Source organism: Strongylocentrotus purpuratus, unplaced genomic scaffold (genome assembly GCF_000002235.5).
Source record: "Strongylocentrotus purpuratus isolate Spur 01 unplaced genomic scaffold, Spur_5.0 spur5_scaffold_16, whole genome shotgun sequence".
Lineage (NCBI taxonomy): Eukaryota > Metazoa > Echinodermata > Echinoidea > Camarodonta > Strongylocentrotidae > Strongylocentrotus > Strongylocentrotus purpuratus.
In genome coordinates, this window is record NW_022145601.1 from 4,972,910 (window position 1) to 4,992,775 (window position 19,866).

The 19,866-nt window shown below is 39.3% G+C and overlaps 2 protein-coding genes across 7 annotated transcripts in view; both read right to left on the reverse strand.

Moving 5' to 3' along the window:
- Window positions 1–71: 71 nt before the first annotated feature.
- Window positions 72–6,232, reverse strand: LOC100888532 (cathepsin L1). The gene is made up of 5 exons (XM_030987583.1): window positions 5,626–6,232; window positions 4,681–4,873; window positions 2,420–2,634; window positions 1,391–1,625; window positions 72–510 (listed from the first exon to the last, which is right to left on the reverse strand). The coding sequence occupies exons 1-5, from the start codon at window positions 5,872–5,874 to the stop codon at window positions 413–415; spliced, it is 990 nt and encodes a 329-aa protein (XP_030843443.1). The 5' UTR covers window positions 5,875–6,232; the 3' UTR covers window positions 72–412.
- Window positions 6,233–7,081: 849 nt separating this feature from the next.
- LOC754783 (E3 ubiquitin-protein ligase Trim36) overlaps window positions 7,082–19,866 on the reverse strand; it is a 58,084-nt gene continuing 45,299 nt past the window's right edge. For all 6 annotated transcript variants that reach the window (XM_030986580.1, XM_030986581.1, XM_030986582.1 and 3 more), the window contains 8 exons: window positions 19,006–19,149; window positions 15,444–15,639; window positions 14,107–14,253; window positions 13,391–13,486; window positions 12,634–12,887; window positions 12,083–12,210; window positions 11,135–11,497; window positions 7,082–10,600 (listed from right to left, as the gene is read on the reverse strand). In XM_030986580.1, coding sequence (XP_030842440.1) covers window positions 9,954–10,600; window positions 11,135–11,497; window positions 12,083–12,210; window positions 12,634–12,887; window positions 13,391–13,486; window positions 14,107–14,253; window positions 15,444–15,639; window positions 19,006–19,149 — 1,975 coding nt within the window. In that variant the 3' untranslated portion in view covers window positions 7,082–9,953. The remainder of the gene's footprint in view (window positions 10,601–11,134; window positions 11,498–12,082; window positions 12,211–12,633; window positions 12,888–13,390; window positions 13,487–14,106; window positions 14,254–15,443; window positions 15,640–19,005; window positions 19,150–19,866) is intronic.

The following is a 19,866-nucleotide window of genomic DNA, read 5'->3' on the forward strand; positions in this document are numbered from 1 at the left end:
AAAAAGGCGTTGGTGATAATAGTCAGGTCTTGACTGATTGCCATTACAACAAAAAACAACAACAACTATATGAACACAGTGAAAAACAGTATAGTCAGGCCGAAATAATTTGTTCAGATTGGACAGCCATATTACCTCAACAACAACAACAACAACACTACTCGACGCAACCGTTACGCACTTGTAAAGCGTGGATCAAATCATGGTAAAGGTGGGGGAGGGGCACCACTCGGATGAAATTAACACTGAGGACAATTAGTTAAGGGGGAGGGTGTTGGAGGGTGTTGGAGGATGTAGCATCGTCTTCTGTTCTATTCCACTTCTCGCCCTCCCCTTTCTCTCCTATTTTCCATCCTGTTTGTCATTTAAAAAGGTGGTTGGTTGGGGGGTCAGTGCTTCGTGGCCAATGCATTTACTTGTTTGACGGGTAAATAGCGTCCGTTGCGATACCACACATATTGTTGTGATTCCTGGCAATGTTGATATAGCCATTCTCTCCCCATTCTTCTCCTGGGAACAATGAAGAGATTGGTGAAATACGATTATACTGTATCACTATAATTGGCCTTTTAATTGAGAATACATGAGAAGACTGATTTCATGCAAGGAACATGTGATTGAAATCAAACACAGTAACACAAATAACAACATACGAATTCTCTGAATACCCAAACAATATTACTATATCACCTAAGCGTAGGGGTACAATCTTGGGATGGGTAGTTGTCAAAAGGACTGATTGGGGTGTAATGGTCCAAGAGGGTAATTGCCTTATGGGGTAATTATAGTCCAGGTGTTATATTTTGGGGTCAGACGTCCTGATACGGTAACCGTGCATCTCAGTTCAAAGCTGTACATTTGCAAGTAATGAGTGGATTCTCTGGAGCCCACCGCACACTTTAAGATCTTCCTGCGATCCGAATTTCGAAGTAATAATAATAATAATAATAGCTAGTTCTTATATAGCGCTTTTCAGGACCGAAGGCAGTTACATTCGATTTGTAAACCTGAACAAACATAATCTTCCTGATTTAGGTTCAAAATAATGATTAGAATACTAACAACCGGAATTTCAATGAAATTTCAGCTTTTTGGTCAGACTAAAAGTCAACTCATAAACAATCGCACTACATTTCTAATGTCACTGCAAATTTGAGCCGATTACACACGAAGCGCCATTTTGGACTGCGTTAATATTTGCGCTAGTCAACAAGGTGAAACGTGTATCATCTATTAAAAACTTGGTTAGAAAGTTTGAGGTTTTTTTTAAAACTCGTTTTGTAAGATATTACCCTCGCGTGGCGCATTAAGAGCTACAAAAATCACTGACGCATTCCTACGTCAGGCAAAAATAACGCCTCGTGTGCAAAGTACAGTCAAGAAAGCTCACCCCATGTGTTCCTGCATATCCAGTACTCGGTCCCCACCGAAGAAACACCGTAGCCTACCAACAACAGGGAATGATCCAATTGCGTCGACGAGCAGTTGGGATCACTGTACACGCCGCTGATGTATAATTGGAAAGACGGCTGGCTTGCGTCTATGGCTACCACGACGGGTGTGAAGTAGACTGCTTCAGCGAGTGCAGATTCGTTACCTTGAGTTACGGACTTACCAACGTTACACTGAAGAAAATGGGTGAGAAAATATTATGGAAAAATTTAGAGAGAGAGAGAGTGAGAGAGACAAATATCAAAAAAAAAAGAATGAGAATATTTCATTTTTTTTTAAATACACCCGTTATATTGTGTAAACCAAAACACCAAAGCGGATGAAATCAGTTTTGAAGTCTCAAGAAGTTACTGTCTATCGTGTACATGATCACCTACATCCACCCACCAAACAGTAAAGGAAGGTGAAACAGAGACACAGACCAAAAAACAGAGAGAGAGGGAGAGAAAAGAAAGAGAGTGAGAGAGACAAATATCAACAAAAAAAAGAATGAGAATATTTCATTTTTTTTTAAATACACCCGTTATATTGTGTAAACCAAAACACCAAAGCGGATGAAATCAGTTTTGAAGTCTCAAGAAGTTACTGTCTATCGTGTACATGATCACCTACATCCACCCACCAAACAGTAAAGGAAGGTGAAACAGAGACACAGACCAAAAAACAGAGAGAGAGGGAGAGAAAAGAAAGAGATCCAGCTAGTGGGCTAAAAGAATATGAGCAAAAATATTACACGAACGACCCCCCCCCCCCCCCCGACCTTCATAGGCATTTTTGTACCCGAGTTTTAAGGCTATTGCAGAATATGATGGATGCTTACAAGTCGATGCATCGCTAGACCTTTAACGATGGGAGAGAGATGGGGTTGGTGTGGGACCAAATTCACCGAAAAGTTAGCCGGACCCCCCCCCCCCCGGCCTCCCCCTACCACCTGCCAACATTTGCAAAAATTGACAAAACTACCTACCGATGCGACGGCCTTACACGATGCGTTATTGCAGAAGTTCGGAGCAGAGCCAGAATGATAGGAACCGTACTGACAGAGCCCGTCGTGATCATGCACGCAGTCGAAAACATGAGGGTCTTCGATGGGATCAGGAAGACAACAGTCGACCACTTCGTCGACGGAAAGTGCGTACAGGTAAGTCTGGTCGTAGATGGACGAGTAGCTAGCTACGGCATCTGAATGGGATATCAATATAGTGGTGTGATGGTTACATGCTGTTATCCCAAATGTTGATAACAATGAAGGCTCGTTACTCTTAGTAAGGTTCAGAATTCCGAAGGGTCGAATGTCCAAAAATGAAATAGGGTTCGTAATTCCGAAATTCTGAAAGTGACACTGATAACATAGAACTCATCTTCAATGTCCTGACGAAAGATTGCGTCAACAACTGATCAAGTCTGACATGGTGACATTGTACAGACATGATTGCAAATAAGCAATGCGAATTCAATTGACTTTATAGACTTCTTAAGCTTAAATCACACCGAAACCAGACCCAACACGGAGCACCCCAGATTAACATGAAACACCCCGAAGCAAGAGACATCTTGATCCGGGTAATCCTGGGTGAAATTGAGTGGAATAACCCTGACCAACACGGTGCCAATACGGATCCCCGGACAATCCCGGATCAGCTATGGACTGTCCCGGGACCCAACACGGACCGCCCCCTGTTCAATCCCTGTTCTCAACTACGCACCGTGTTAGGTCCGCGTTCACCCGTGGTCATCCATACTTGGTCCGGCATGAACTGTGTATGGTCCGGGGTGTTCCGGGGAGTCCAACAACATGCCAGATCGCCCAGGATCGCCCGGGATCAACACGATGCTACTACGGACCTCCCGGAGCCGTCACGGTCGCTACACGGAATGTCCCGGACGCGAATTCTTTTTCCTACGAACTTTGAGTTCGCGAGGGGAACCTGCGCATGCGCACTCGCGAAGGAAACCAGCGCGTCCCGGAGCGTCCCAGACTGAAATTTGGCCGATCCGGGGTCAGATCCGTGTTGGATCCGCGTAGGGTTCGTCATGGTCCTGGACACCATCAAGGCAATTTTAAACTGTTTAAAAATTGCCTTGGTCATCCGGGACCGTCCGTGATGATTTTTGAATACGGGATAGTCCGGGACGCGAACTTTTTTTTCCTACGAACTTTTATACCTGGTGCATGCTCACATACGAACTGTTATACTTGACGCATGCAAGGAGGTCACAAACAATTAGACTTTGATTATTTATTGCTTTGCCTCACTATTTATAAAGGTAAAAAACTAAATAAACCGAGATTTGAACCCTCACGGCAACTCCAAGGTTCTATTAGTAACACGCTGTCCTTACCGATTGAACTAACGATGAGTTGATGAAGGATTGCTTTGTATAATTACTATCACCCTATTGACCGCCCTACCGGATTCCACGTGCGCATGCGTTGGTTTCCTTCGCGAGTGCGCATGCGCAGGTTCCCCTCGCGAGCTCAAAGTTCGTAGGAAAAACAATTTTTTTCCGACGAACTTTGAGCTCGCGAGGGGAACCTGCGCATGCGCACTCGCGAAGGAAACCAGCGCATGCGCACGTGAAATCCGGTAGGGCGGTCAATAGGATGATTATACAAAGCCGTCTTTCATCAACTCGTTATAGCTCAAGCGGTAAGGACAGCGTGTTACTAATAGAACCTTGGAGTTGCCGTGAAGGTTCAAATCTCAGTTTATTTAGTTTTTTACCTTTATAAATAGTGAGGCAAAGCAATAAATAATCAAAGTCTAATTGTTTGTGACCTCTTTGCATGCGTCAAGTATAACAGTTCGTATGTGAGCATGCGCCAGGTATAAAAGTTCGTAGGAAAAAAGTTCGCCTCCGGGACAGTCCAGGAGGTCAGTGTGACAGGGTCTTTATACCTTTACAGACTAGATAATTAGCCCGGGTAATGACGCAAACGAAATGATGCATCGTGCTCAACAGCCATTTGAGTTCAATAAGTTAACAATTAACTTTCAAATTTTGGTTTCGAAAACGGTCAACGACACATTTTATTTCATCGCGATAATGGTAATTAAAATAACAAATAATTACGGGATACAAGGCACCGTTTCACGAGGCTGTCATTGTTCAGTTTCACCGACATCTCATTGAAAAGTGTGCTAATTACAATACGAGCGTTTCTGTGGGATGTCGGCGAACTTGTACTTGTGACGGTTTCGTGAAACGCTGCCCTGATCAACTAACCAGCTACATTCATCGACAGAGCTGAATTCATCTGGCCTTGGTTCCGGACAGGATTGACCTTGCCCTCCTTTCTCCAATCCCATGATGACGGTACAGTCGATGACGATGATGACGTCACTGACGACTTCCACTTTCTTTCTGTATTGAGTAGTTTGGCTTTCACGTCAAACTTGTTCCGAATTTTACTCATATCCTGTAGCGATTGTAAATTTAAGAAAATAAAACATCGGTAAAGAAAACTGTATGCAAAGTTAGTAGTTAGTAGTTAATATATAAGTTAATATAAGTTAGTAGTTAATATTGGCATACTTAAGTCAGAGAACAACGATTGATTTTGGTATCACATCTGTCATTCCACAACAACATTTCCAGGCGCTTGCACTGAATAGTAACACTGAGAAACAAAACATATTGGAGAATCTTAACAAAAAACAATTTTACATCACTTAACAAAACATCGTGTAAAGTTCAATCTTGATATTGGTTGCCTTTTATGAGTTATTGTCAATGAAAAGCGTCAGATATTTCATTCATCGTGCTTTCTCTAAAATTAAGTATTTCCTATTTTGGTTGCCATGCTTAATATAATAATAATATTTAGCTTTTATATAGAGCTTAATACAATGTCTCAAAGCGCTTTACAAATACACAATTACTTTAAACTTCATGAAAACACCCCATGCAATCGCGACCGACCATCTAACTCTTTAAAATCAGTCAGTGAAACCCCGCCCTCCCCCCCCCCCACACTTTGGGGTCGAAGAGACCGCTTGCGTGTTCCCAAAATCTCCGGTAAGGTCCGGCCCGCCATTGAATTTTACAACGGAGATAGGGGAATGCTTTCAAAAAGAGGGAACATGCATACCAAACGTAATATGTAACCGTGTTTCCATCAGGAACATGTCCACTTCTATTGTTAATGGATTCATTACTAGCATATCTTACCTGATCCGCAAACCTGTTCATCGCCATCTTAAACGACCGTCTTCCCTCACCGTAAGCTCTGTTGTTCTCGTCAACGAGTCGGTTGTTCTTGACCCATGTCTTCCATCGGACGAGCTCCTCCTCCTTCGTCGAGTACCGTCTACCATGCTGCGCCTTCCAGCTCTTCCACGCTATCGACTCCGACGGGCGACCGTACGACTCGTGGAACACAACCACCAGCACAGCGATGATCAGTAGACTTCTCGCCATGTTGAGTATATATCGCGTTGATGATGACAATCCAATGATTGAACAATGCGCTTTATCATATACTCTAGCTTATTCAAATACTAACAGACCTACAATGTGTTTACGCCAACCTGTTGGCTACGCATCCGTGGCGAAAGCACCCAAGAATACCTCACACTACACGGTGACAGCGTTTTTCTCTGTCAAATCCAGTTATCCCCATGTCCACAGCACTTCAAAGTTAACACCAAGTAAAACCAACACCAAAACTTCGGTACCAGTAGTCTGCAGATACCCCAGGTTATAAACTTTATGATATCACATGCATATCATAACTTACAAAGTGCATGTTTATTGATATTATACCTGTATTTTGCACGTGACAGACTAGTCTTCTGTATAGGGCTTTTTGTTGCAGTCAATTTAAATTCTACTGCATTGATTGACATGGATAAGGAATTTTAATAATGGCCTTTATCAAGACTTCCATGAAGCTACTCGCTATGTACATTATATTCGTGCCATTTATTTGTACATACTTTTAACTTTGAAAGAACATTATTTTGTTCTCTCGTTCTGGATAAAGACTAAGCAAATTAATGTTAAACCCCACTGTTAATGATTGGTGCGCTATGTTGGAACAACTCGTGGTTCGTCACGAGGTTTTGTTTATTAGGGCATGTTTATAAATAAAATGTCTCGTGATGCACATGATTTGTTTTCCCTTCCCTCCAACAAACATTGTATTTCTAATTCTGGGTCTGAGTCAACAAGAAAAGCTACAATAGCTACCGGCGTGCGCCTTTTACACTTCAGGAGGTCATAGTTCAAAGTCTATATATCGAGCAATAGTACATATGTATGCCAACGCTTGAATGTACGGTAGGGGCGTTGAAAAACAAGGTTTGGTACACAGTTCATCATTAAAATGAGAAGAAGCACAAACATACCAGATGGAGGCATAGCTAAGTGATTGATAAAATAATTGATAAATTAAATTAAAAATAAATAATTTTATGAATAACATATTATTTTGCGAAAGAAAATGAGTTAATGGTCCTTGCAATACAAAACAATAGGGCTTGGCTCGCTCTAATCTGAAATAAAACTTGTGTTTCCTGTTTTAGAGATAGAAATTGGAAAATATTGAACATATGAATTGGAAGCGAAAATGAATCATACAAATGATTTTATTTTAATTAAAATGAAAGCGGAAATGAGCAATGAATGGATATGCAAAATGTCTTTATTGCATGAAACTGTACTACGATGCATTTACACTGTACTTCAATAGGTGGGGGTGGATTGTTCTGTTATTTTTCTATATTTGTGGGTGTGTATGGGTGTGTGTGTGTTTGAAACGTATAGATGTAGGAAAAGTGGGATAGCGGAAGATAAAATACAGAATAAAAAGTGAGGTATAGAAACAGAAATAGATAGTTATTGAGTTATTTCTCAAAGTGAATAAAATACAGGAAGAAAATATTTTGTATTTGTATGTACCCGGTTAAACTCATGAGCAAAAAATTAAGATAACACAAATGAATAATATTACTGTGACAAAGATTTATTCACAATATGACAGCAAAAGGCAAAACATAACCCTAACGAAAATATCCATCTTGTACACAGCTTCAAAATAGCATTAAAATCAATTGAAAGATATTTGCAGCCGCACGATAAGCTCCGCAACATCCTTTCTCTTAAGATTAGATTTTCACCAACATCTTACTATCTTCATCCTTCAATAACAATCGTTTAATGTGAGTTTTAAAAACTACGATTATAATAATAAAGCAATTCAATAAAAATCTATCTGTACACTGAATACATAATATAATTCAACTGAAACCTTCCTAGTTTTCTTTATTAAACCTGAATACTAACTCTACAATGCACGTATAATTGTTTTTTCTTCTAGCTTTTCCTTTTTTCTATAAACATTGCACGTAATTTTCTCAAGAGGCACTTGAACTTGATCAGCAACATATTGAATCTATACATTAAAAAGGCAAAACTTAATTCATCCCTTTTATCATGAAAAACATGCCGGTATCTCTCGAACAAGTCATACTACAAGACATTGCACACAAATTATTTCACACATAAACAAAAGGCATTTTCTATTCCGTTTGGTAATAACTAGCGTATAAAGCGCTTAAGGTGCTATACAGTTCCTCTCTGAAATAAATCTTTCTAACAAACATTTTCGTTAATACAAATCTTAGCATCAACATCGTATAAAACAGGACTTTGAGCAGCCACTTAAGCGACAAATTATTCCATCACTCATAAACGGCTTTGCATTTAAGTGTAGAAATAGTAACAGCAATGAGCATCAGCGACAGTTTTTATGCGTATTGACTGCGTGAAAGAATAATATTAAAAATACCCTGTTGACTGGTTAGCAGGCGAAAGATAAAACGCTACAATATAATCTTTCATAAATGAATTAAAAACATTCCTTAGCAGCATAATTATTGTTCTCATCATAATTATCATATGAAAGGTAACTGAACCAACACTCAAATAAAGACGACCTAAACCACTCGATACTAAAAAGGGATAACTCATAATTATAATCTTCACAATTTTAATCAGTTATTTAGAGGAATACAAATGAATTCAATCAAGAAACAAGGGGAATGCTATATGTCTATTTAAAAAATTTGCTCGAAAGCTTACATACAAAGGGTGAAGAAAAATATAATTTAAACAGTAGTGATTCAAAAATAGATAATGATGATGATTGGGATGATGATGATGATGAAGACGATGATGAAAACGCCCACCATGCCAACGATGATGACGACGATAGCGATGATGGAGAAGAAGATAATGAATACAACCAATGACAATAATAATGATTAGCAATATTAATCCTAACAGTATCAAAACTGTTGAATACCATTATCATCATTATAATAATCATCATCATCACTCATAATTTACCATTCTCATCATCATTATCATATTATACAGATTATCATTTACCCCATACAAAAATAATATAATAACTCACTTTACAAATCAATGCACAATAAAAGATTACAACTGTCGCTGTTACTACCAACATAATTTCGTGTACTTTAAATTCTCATCATAAAAAGCCGGTATGACATTTCAACTTTTACCACTGACGTATTGCATCCAATTCCCGATATATTTCTGACACAACCTATCATGAACTGCCACATGCAGCATTAGAAATTTTAAAAATAACATCCCTTGTACCAAAAATGTCCTTTAAAAGTGGAAATGGCCTGCAACTTTCTGCAATCAAACGCAAATATTGTAATAGCCAATCAGCATTTAGATTTTCACGTTTACAATTTTGAAAGGTAGGCTCTGATTGGTCAAATACAGACAAAGTTAAGGAGATAAAATGGCAAATATATTTTAAATGCAACACAAATAAACTCGTAGTATATATCTTGTGCAAGCTAAAATGTAGATCTTGTGCTAGACGTTTGGAACTTTTTTGTCATTTAATCTATCGACTGTCGATCCGTATTCAATATCAAGTAATAATTGATATTTCACTTCAACTTTATTTTCATTACACGTTTTGTAGGATTTCAAACAACAGACTGTAAAGGAACTCAATCAACGCTGACTACACTCTTTTACGGTTAAGGCCGCCATTTTAATTTACGGGTAAACATTACGTCATCAATGTTTTCAGATATTGCTTCGTCACTGCCTGCGCTGTGCGCTTACATCATATTTACATGGGCGCCATCTTAAATTACGAGTAAACAACTTTGGCGCCCCTGGCTGCGCATGCGCACTCTTGTAACCGTGAAAGGGTGTATAGCCCATTGATAAAATAATATTCACATTAACAAAATCAATTATACAGTTGACAATTCATTGATACAGGTCAATATTAAAAAAATTTGTTGGTCCATAAGCGCGGAATGAACTTTTTTTTTATCAATTAGAATTACCATAAAGAACATGCTTTGAGAGGTTTTCTTAATGTTTAGTTCTCGTATTGTATCTATAATTTCTAAAAACGACTACTGTTTCTTCAAGCAGAACAATTCAATGTATATTTGTATCTGTTTAGGGGGAAGTGATCGCGGTCATGTCCATCATTAATTGATTCTAGCTGTTCCAGACCCGATGATGGATATAGCGGGTTGGATCACACCGGTTACCTTGATCTTCCTCGAGAAGAGACATTCCTTGGAAGAACCATCATAGAAGGACACTTTCCCAGCCTCAGCGTCCAAGAGAACACCAATAACATTGGACTCAATATTACACGACCTGGGACTTGAAGCCTTCAACGGTGCCCTGCTCGAGTTCTTCTTTGGCGACGACGTCGGAGACGGCAGTGTCAGCTTACCCATGCAATGCGTGACGAATACGGTGGGATCCTGCAACGAAACCTCGTCGTCCAGTTCGTCGCTACTGTCATGCCCGCTGTCGCGATCAGCAATGGCGTCTCCGCCGTTGCTGCGGCTGAAGCGTTCGGCCATGCGCTCACTGGCAATGCCGACGTGGATAGCGAGAGTGGACTTGTCAACTTGGACTTCCCAGTAGTTTTTCCCCATCGTCAGCTTCTTGTCTCCCACGAAGTGGACGGGTTCGAGAGCGATGGGCGAGGTCGGAAACGAGCTGGAGTTCGAGGAGAACAATGTTGATGTTGGTGAGACGAGGACCTCCTGGCCATCCTTTCGAATCTTTGAGGATGTATGAGCAACGCTGGATTGGCACTGGATCCACTTGAAAGGCAGCACTGGAAACGAAATACAATATTAATCATGAACGTTACACATCTGAAAAAATGGTTCCTGTAAAATATCTGGCTTAAATACTTGGTATTCACTATAGAGGGGGGCCATACTACGTCATGGATATAAAACATACAAGTACTACCAAATATATTTTTACCAGCATCATGAATTATTAGGAAATAATTTTGTCACCTAGCTTATGTCATAGCCTCAAGTCATTATAGGGGTAAATCAACAACAATTTAACAAATTGTATGCTTTTTACCGGAATCAGTATTACAGCATCCTTTTCAGTTCCCACTTTGTCTTCTGGGTATTGAGTGGGAAATTTAAATTCATGTGTTGTCAATGGACATGTAATAGTGATGTATCAGGGCCTGAAAGCCGACAAGTCTTTATTATATTTCTACCTCAAAATGGAAGACAGTCTTGTATATTGACACTGATTTATTGATCAGTCAGTTTATTTGAGTTACAATTCATAATCTTCTTTTCTTTAAGTTTTTTTGTTAAGCCAAATAAAAATGGTTTCATACCTGGAGCTGGCGGTGTTTTCAAAAGTATACACTCGCTTGATTTCGTCCCCGCAGGATTAACAGCCTTCACCCGAATTTTATACGAAGAATTCATCTCTAGATTGCTTTGCTCATACTGACATTCCGTCAGTCCCGAAATCGTGGTCCAATTTTCGTCATTCTCGGATTCATCTTGGTCGTCGCTAGCGTTGTTGAGCGGTAGGCTGGTCGGTCTTTCTATACCTTCGTCTGTCGTCTGTTTGGGGTCGAGCTTTATGTACTCCAAAGAGTAAGAGGCAACAGCGCCCCCATCGGCCGATGGCGTCCATTCGAGACAGGTACAACGGTTGGATGATTTCGGCTGTAATACTGGCTTGCCAGGAGCTGCAAGATAAAAAGATATGTCATATTGTTTTTATCTTGACGTTGAAGGAAATAAATGAAATGCAATAAACTATAATTTTAATTTTTAAGAGAACGTTTCCGCGCAATATCGGGTATGCGACAGACGCATACCCAACTGTTCATTCCGAGAAGTGATTAGTACCATTATGGATCGTCGTGTTCGACAATGAAAATAAAAAATACTCAATGGAGCAAAAGTGAGATTTTATGGGAAAAAAGGAAATTAATCCTGATGAATCGGAAGAAGGTGAAAACGTCGACTTTCGTGTCCAGCAGTCGCAAAGTAACTTACAAATAAAAACTTTTAAAACCTGGGTCGAGAGAAACAGTTGAGGTTAAAATGCCCTGTCTGAGGTCACTGAGGTCCAGCGGATGAACATAGAAGAAGAACAAAGAATCAAAATGTGGAAACAGTTGTCAGAGTATCATAAGCAAACATGAAAAAAGACACAATCATGTTTCAAGCGCAAGCAAGTGAAAGATATTGGGAGTATACGAAATGGTCCGAGATTACAGGCAGATTACAATGCGCGTTAAAGAGTCAAGCAATACTTCAAAATATACCTTTGGTGAAATCGAGTTCCTGGAGGGATTTGAGAGCAGCTGTTGAGTCGAGGGTGAAGTCACCAAAGGTTTCGTAGTTGTCACTCATCTCCTCTGTCTGCTTGAGGGATCTTGCCGTTTGCACCAATCTGGGAAAATAAACATTATACCATCGTCAAATTATTTGATAGGTACGATGTTGCTTTCCAAGTGTGTTGAAATCCAGAAGATCATTAAAGTGGACCTTTTAGTACAAATTTATCTCTCTTCTGGCTCTGGACACAATGAATATTGGTCACCGTTATAATAATTATTTTAAGAAAAGCGTATCTCCATTGATTGCAAGTTTGTTTTTTTTTATGAATATTGGTTATAAGCATATGAAGGTGATTGTACAGATGTCCTTACACAGATTTTAAAACACAGTTGACTTGATTAAGTTGCTACATAAATGAAGGCTCAATGATCATCCTGAATTGGTAAGTTACACATAATAATGAATGCCTCTTTCTGTCTTGTGTCCTCACCAGAGTAGATTTATTAAAAGAATAAACTGAAATGGTTCTACACACCTTCCTACAAGCGGTTTGGCAGCTTGTACGAACATAGCCTTGTCCGTCTCCTTGAGCAGTTCAGACGCCAAGTCGGCAACACTGCAACCCTGGAGGACCTCCTTGTAGGTGTCTAACACCTTGCGAATATTCTGTGTCCTTCGGGTCACCTCCTCCGACGCCCTCTGCGTCAGGACATTGTGCTTCTCGCTTAGCGTTGTTTGTAACAGTTCCAAAGCCTCGGCCAGCGCCTTCTGCATTGCATCCGAATGCTCCTACAGATATGATCATGAAATGAAAAAGTGTGTTATTAAAGGGACATTCTATTCTGTAATGGGAAAAACTAGGTCCGCTGCACGATATGTCATTTTGATTACGTTATAAGCTACACTGGCCAAGCCTGGATAGGCTATTGATCTATACGCCAGTCACTAATAAATGTATGTACAATGTTTGGACTGCTCATTTTGGAGTCAATTTTTTGTTTGATACCATGTCATTCTCACACAGTATCACATGGATAATCAAAGACCGCACCCAAGTCGCCGACGCGGTCCTCATGTGAAACGGGCATCGGAAAGGGTGCGAAATGAAGAAAGTATAGACATTAACGCATCCATATAGAAAAACAAAATTGTCAGGGAAATTGAAATTGGAAGTCAGTGTTTATTGTTCATTCAGAAATTTGTTTATCACGACTAAAAGTGTACAGAGATCAATTTAGAAAAGAGATATGATCAAAGTCATAGACAGTTAAAGTTAGCCTACAAAGACTTACCTCAATAGAGGAGGAGATCTTCTCAAGTTTGGCGACCTGGCCTGAGATATTTTGGCGCCTTTTAGCAATGGCAAGTATCGTCTGCTCCATCTTCTCCTACAGAGAGAACGAAAATCACAAGATTGGTCAAAGGTCATAATCTAAAATGATTCCATTTAACAGACACAATTTTGGCCAAATGCTTTGGCAGAGGTGCGTGATATGATGACGACATCACTTCGAGTACGACGTGACGACGTTTCATTGTCCGACCTCTGATCCCGACAATCATTCACTCACTCACGATCACCACAGCAGGCGCCCTCAACCTCGCGTTCTGCCCAAGGTTAACCTCTCGTCATTTTTCCACTTTTGGTAATTCAACCCTGACCAATGATGTTATAATAGTTATGAAGCCAGTTTGGTCTTCAGGAATTCTGTCACCCTTGGTCCAAACTGAGTAAACGTAATGGCCGTGTGAACTTTTATACATAGGGAATGGTTTTGGAGGGCCATAGCAATTTTGCATGTTGAAGATACGGACTTGCTCAAAAGTAGCCTGCAGCATTTAGTACTTTATGTTTTAGTCCAAACAAATAATTATATAGCGCAACGAGTGCCAAGTCTGATATACATGAGCGCTTAATAAGGACTCACAATTGTTATTATTATTATTTGTATTAATACCATTAATAAAGGTATACATTCACATATTACTCTTGTTGGTAGTCCCATACCTTCATTGAGGCGTACTTTCTCTCGATGATAGATACTTTGTGATCAGCATGGGCTCCGCTGAACTTACACCTATGGCAGATCGGCTTGTGGCATCCCTCGCAGTACATGGTGATCTTCTCTCCATGATGATCATTGCACATCAGGGTCTAAAAGAAAGAAAGGTCAAAAGAAAATTCCGATTTAAACAGATGACAGTTTTGGTTTCGAGAACCTGGCCCCCGTTTGCCTTTTTCCACACTAGAATAGATTATTACCTCCTTTCCTTTTTGCCTGTTCGTCCACATCTCATCATTCGATCTATAGCCTTTCATTTTTGTCTGCAGAAAGAGGCATTTACATTCTTCAAAGAAAATACCCGGAGAAACATTATATGATCTTTAACTTCAAGAAATTATTGACAAATTCAACGTAGTCCCACCTCATGTTCTATATAACTAAAACCACTACAAGGAAGTCGAACTTGGATGTTATTACTGACCCCCGACAGGCTTACTTGGAACACAGAACTATACTCCAAAACGCAAACAACATAAAAATGTCATTGTCCACTTTGTCCCACTTCCTTAAAGGCCCACTGCACTACTGGTAGCTACTTGCGCCCTCTATATAACAAACAATGCCTAATCGGTGACCATTGGTCCCCCATGATCCTCTTTTTTTATGTTAAGTGAGAACTGAGTTGATGAGATAACCACCTGTCCAGTGACCTTGTAGAGCGGTTTAATCCCTCCTGTAAACTACGGCAGATAAGCTTTAAGTTAGCATAGAAAGAAAAATGCTCCTCCCTTATCAACAGGGAGTTGTGAGTTGGTCTCGCGGTATGTTCTCTTGGTCAGCTCCCTGTCTTCCCCTATGATACAAACTAGCCCAGGCGGACCCCGGTTCGAAACTGAATCACATCTTCCGGCCGGTGACGTTAAAGATCCGTCCCCAGACGTAAATAATCATATCTGATTGATACACGTCTGTAAAAACCCAATTAATAATAATAATAATAATAATAATAATAATAATGTTTAATTTTTAAAAAGCGCTTAAATTAAATGTCTCTAAGCGCTGTGCAAATATACTATTACCCCAATCATTGGATTCAGTGCTTGCCCGCACACACTGTGTGCACAATCTCCACTCCCTGGGGAGCATTCCAGCCGGGCGTTACTTGACGTTCACAAGCTGTTTGACCAACAATGACGGCCGCATCCTACACACAAATCATGATATCTGCTTAGGATATACGCATAAGTTGTCTGCAAAACACTCTTACCTAGCTAATGAGGCAAATACATTACATTTCATTCATTGTGAATCACCCTAACGAGCAATATAATGTTCTTACCTTTGGTCTGTAGTTGTAGGTGGGTCCGATGCAGACATGCTGTGCCCTTGGTGTCCCCCAAGGATGGTAGGTAGCAAAGCACTCAGTACAGTAAGGGGACTTGCAATCAAGGCAGCTTTTAGCCGCATCCTCAGGTGGCCTCTTCTTGCAGGAACCGCAAGGGATACTGGCCGCCTTCTTGGCTGCCAACTTATACCTGGTGAGGAAGAGAAGAAGAATATTTGGATATACAGTCAAACCTGTCTATAGCGGCCGCCCAAGGGAAACACAGAAAGTGGTCTATATAGACAGGTTCCTTTAGTACATGTTTCAATACGAAACCATTTAAAAGAGAAACAAAAACGTGGTCTTTGTAGACAGGTGGTCTTTGTCGATAGGTGGTCACTAAATCAGGTTTGACTGTATCATACAAATAATGCGGAATCTATAATTTACCCTAAAATATTTGATCTAATTCATATAGTCGCCCGCATATTGGGGAAATCTTTGTGCTATTTTGTGTCCAACATGTTAATGTCAAAATAGGAAAGATAAGTCGTCGGTCAATGGATTATCTATAGCCAGGTCTTTATAGCTCACAATGTTAGTCTCGCGGGCCTTCTGATAAGTTTTCTACATGGGTTCAACGAACCGGCCTTATTTCGTCTGGTAGACTGTCGATCTACTGGGATAATCAGTTGATTATGCCAAGAAAAGTGAGTCCTTAATTTAGATTGAAACCGACTGAATGTAACTATGTTTTAGCAGTTAGTTGATGATGATGATGATGATTCATTTTTGTTCCTCTTTCAATTTTTACATATATACATATTAATATACGTATAGATCAATTTGCACATTACAATACATTTAAAAAACATGATTATTGAAACAGAAGGAGAGCCGTCTAAAAAGCAGAGCTTGCAGGGTGTAGGCCCCCTGTAAAAGTAATTATTATGAATTATTATTTTATGAGGGAAAAACAACAACAATATGATGATCGTGATCATGATCAATATCATCATCATCCTCCTCCTCTTTCTCATCATCATCATATATTTGACAGTATATAATGCAATACATTATAACATCCCAAATACGTTTAAATAATACAACATAAGCATGACATTTGTACATTTCATCAGATTACATAGAATGTATAACTATACTGCTTGTTCAATTTATTTCAATACTTTGATACTATATACTTACATGATTTTAAACACAATGATTCATTTTCTCCGCTTTTTTATTCCTAAAACTATCCATTAGCTTTCCTAATAACAATCTCTTTTCGCACCACAATTTTCAGAATGTCAACGGGTAATCAAATGTAAAATAGGAGTGTTGGTATAGAGAGTTAATTAAATTAATCCTACGCATGTCCTAGACTTAAGCATACATATATCATTACTCTATGGGCTCGAAAACAAAGTATATCTACTTTCCAAAGAATATAAAATCAGGGATTAATCCCTTTTGGTTAGACGCAAATTTATAGCAGTGAAATTCTTCAATGAGTTCATGAACTTTCTCAGCTTGTTGTGCTATTTACGTACTATTTGTCAAGCTTGACGCAAAACACACACACACAACTATCTGCAACTATAGTTGACACTGTCACGGGTGAGCGCTCAGCAATGCCCCACCAAAGTTTAGGAATGCCGTGGGATGAGAAATAATATAATTAATTCTGACGTGACAAGCTAATGATATTGACCTTGGCATAAACATCAAGGCAACTGTATTAACTGTATTCTTACTTTAATATTGTATTGCACATGTTTACTTCAGTATCAGATTGTTTTATAACTCTTGCCACTATTTCCGCTAGCCGCAACACCATCATTTTATACCTCCCTGATTTCTTTTGAAAATATAGGCCCTACGTAAATGTACTTATATTATATCAAGGTACATGTACAGCTTATCCCCAACACTTTACATTGTCACGACTGTGAGCAAGAACAGGAGGAAAAGGGCGACAAATATCTAAACATGACAGAATGGTTTTGGCGATCAATTTCTCAAAGAAATCAATATACATTTCTAAGCATTAACAATAACTGAAGGACATGTTGTTGATATGCAAGTACATTATTTTAATGTCCTTGCTTGCTGTTTTGGGGTTTTCAAATAATGTTCACATTCACCGAAACGTAGCAATTTTTATCTTGTTTTTACAACTCATCCTTTAAAGGTAGTATATCCCTTTTGCAGCCAATCTCAAATGCTGTAGAACTTTGCAGGAATTATGAATATCATGTCATGTATGTCCTATCTGTGAAATTTAAACGTTAGCAGTGTCCTCATATTCAAATTATGCAAGGAAAACCGTTTACTTGCTAGACTTCACCGTCAGACACTATTGAGTGACTGACTGGCTTTTTTTCTTCTATGGTAATAACATACATGAAAAGAGTTGTAAATGGTACATGAGCATTAATTTTTGTCTACAGCAATAACCCACTTCTTGTGATGGCCAAGTTTAAACTGATTGAATCTTTGCGCAGCATAAAACGTATGACCATTCGGTACAATTGTCTGAAAATCAAGACTATTACTTTTGGGCTCTATAGCCCTAAAGTCGATTTAAAACTAATAGTCGTTATTTTCCCACTTGAAGACATTTTCAAGCCTCACCTTTTTTAGGGAAGTTCTAAATTAGTATTATCTTTCAAATGCAGTTGGAATTTAACTTTTTCATTTTTTGGCCTGCAAATGGGACATAGTACCTTTAAAAAAAACTTGTCATGCACACTGCACTGTTGTTATTATTAAATTGCCATTGATATTGTGTCCGACTGGAATGTATTTCCCCCGCAGTAGATAATCCTGTCCCCTCCCACAAGTATCCTCCTCATAGTTTGATGTAATCAGGGGCCTGTTATCATAAAACTTGTTATCAATAACAAGTTACAACAACTGTTAAAGGTAAAGACCAGTTATGGTCATGCGATTGCATTGTGAAAGAAACGTTGTGGAATCAATCAGAAAAGGTTGATCATCTAGCATCTAGCATCTGCAAGGTTCTGGAATCATCAAAATGATAAGAAATTTGGCCCATTCTTCGTAAAGTTACAAGCACTATACACAGAAAGATGTATATGGGACTACCCTTTATCTCTCACAGACCATGAGAGAAACAAATTTACCAAATATATGAATTAGTAGGCGGTTTCCCGGCAAATTTTTTATCATCATGTATTAGTCAAAACATATTCTTTCACATGATTGGTAATGAGAGCTTCCATTTCATTTTTTGAATTTGGGGCGTTTCCAATACTGGTCTTTACCTTTAAAAGCTAGTGCAATCGTGGCATTTGATCGGCTGAGATCAACTAATTTGTCATAGAAATTTAGCATTTCTTATTGATAGCAAGTTTTATGAAACAGGGTCCTAAAACACGATTATTGGCTGATCCAAAAAGAAATCTCGGGCACGCTTTCGCGGCGATAACCATTTTTGAATGTGTGTGTGCTCAGCGCGGGACTCGAACCCAGGAACGAGACGAGAGTAACTTCAACTTGATATCAGGAAGTAATTCCCATGAAAAAACACGACTCTTAGTCTCAGACTTACCTGTCAACGACGACCTCCAGAGCGAAGTTCCTGAAGAGACCATTGATGCCCTTCTCCCCGAGACTGACCTCTTCATCGCAGGTCGGGCAGCGTATCGACGTCGCCGTCGTGCCATTCAGCCTCCCCGTCGATGACGTCCGACCTCTGTGAAGGATAGAAAAAAATACAAAATATTTGTAGAATATTTGGTTTGATGTCATGAACAGGTTGCCAAGAGTCATTACCAAACCTCCTTCTTTAGCGCCATGCTTTGAGCAATAGTCATAAACGAATGAGCTCAATAAAGGCTTCTAATGAGTTGTTTCTTTGGTTTACCTGTGTAATGTGCAAGAATATATTGTACGGGAAATAACTTTAACATGAAGGTAATGCTATCTGTATGAGCCAGAAAGATCTATTTTGAGTCTACACTAAAAATCTCAGGCGGGATTTGCCGCCCATGGCCTGGTAGGAGAAGAATTCTGCTATTTGCTGAAATGTCATTTGCTGGATGCTGCCGAGTCTAAAGAGAAGCCAACACGCATAAAACTCAAATGATATTAGTGCACGTGACCTCAGTATTTTATAGGAGATATCGCTATATTTTTATTTTCATCATCTTTATCATCATTATCGGTGACATTTTGATAAGATTAATATTTATTCATGTTCTTCATCAAGTGAGGTCAGGGGCGTCACTACAATGTAGATGTGGTTAAGTGTGTGTTTTTTCTGTCAATTCCTCTGTACATTATGCTTAATATTTACCGTACATAAAAAACTACTCACTTTCATGACTTATAGGCTACTTTAGACAATTATATTTCAGAAAAGGTATTTCAGGGGATGGAATTATTGGGACTTTTTGTAATTTCATACAAA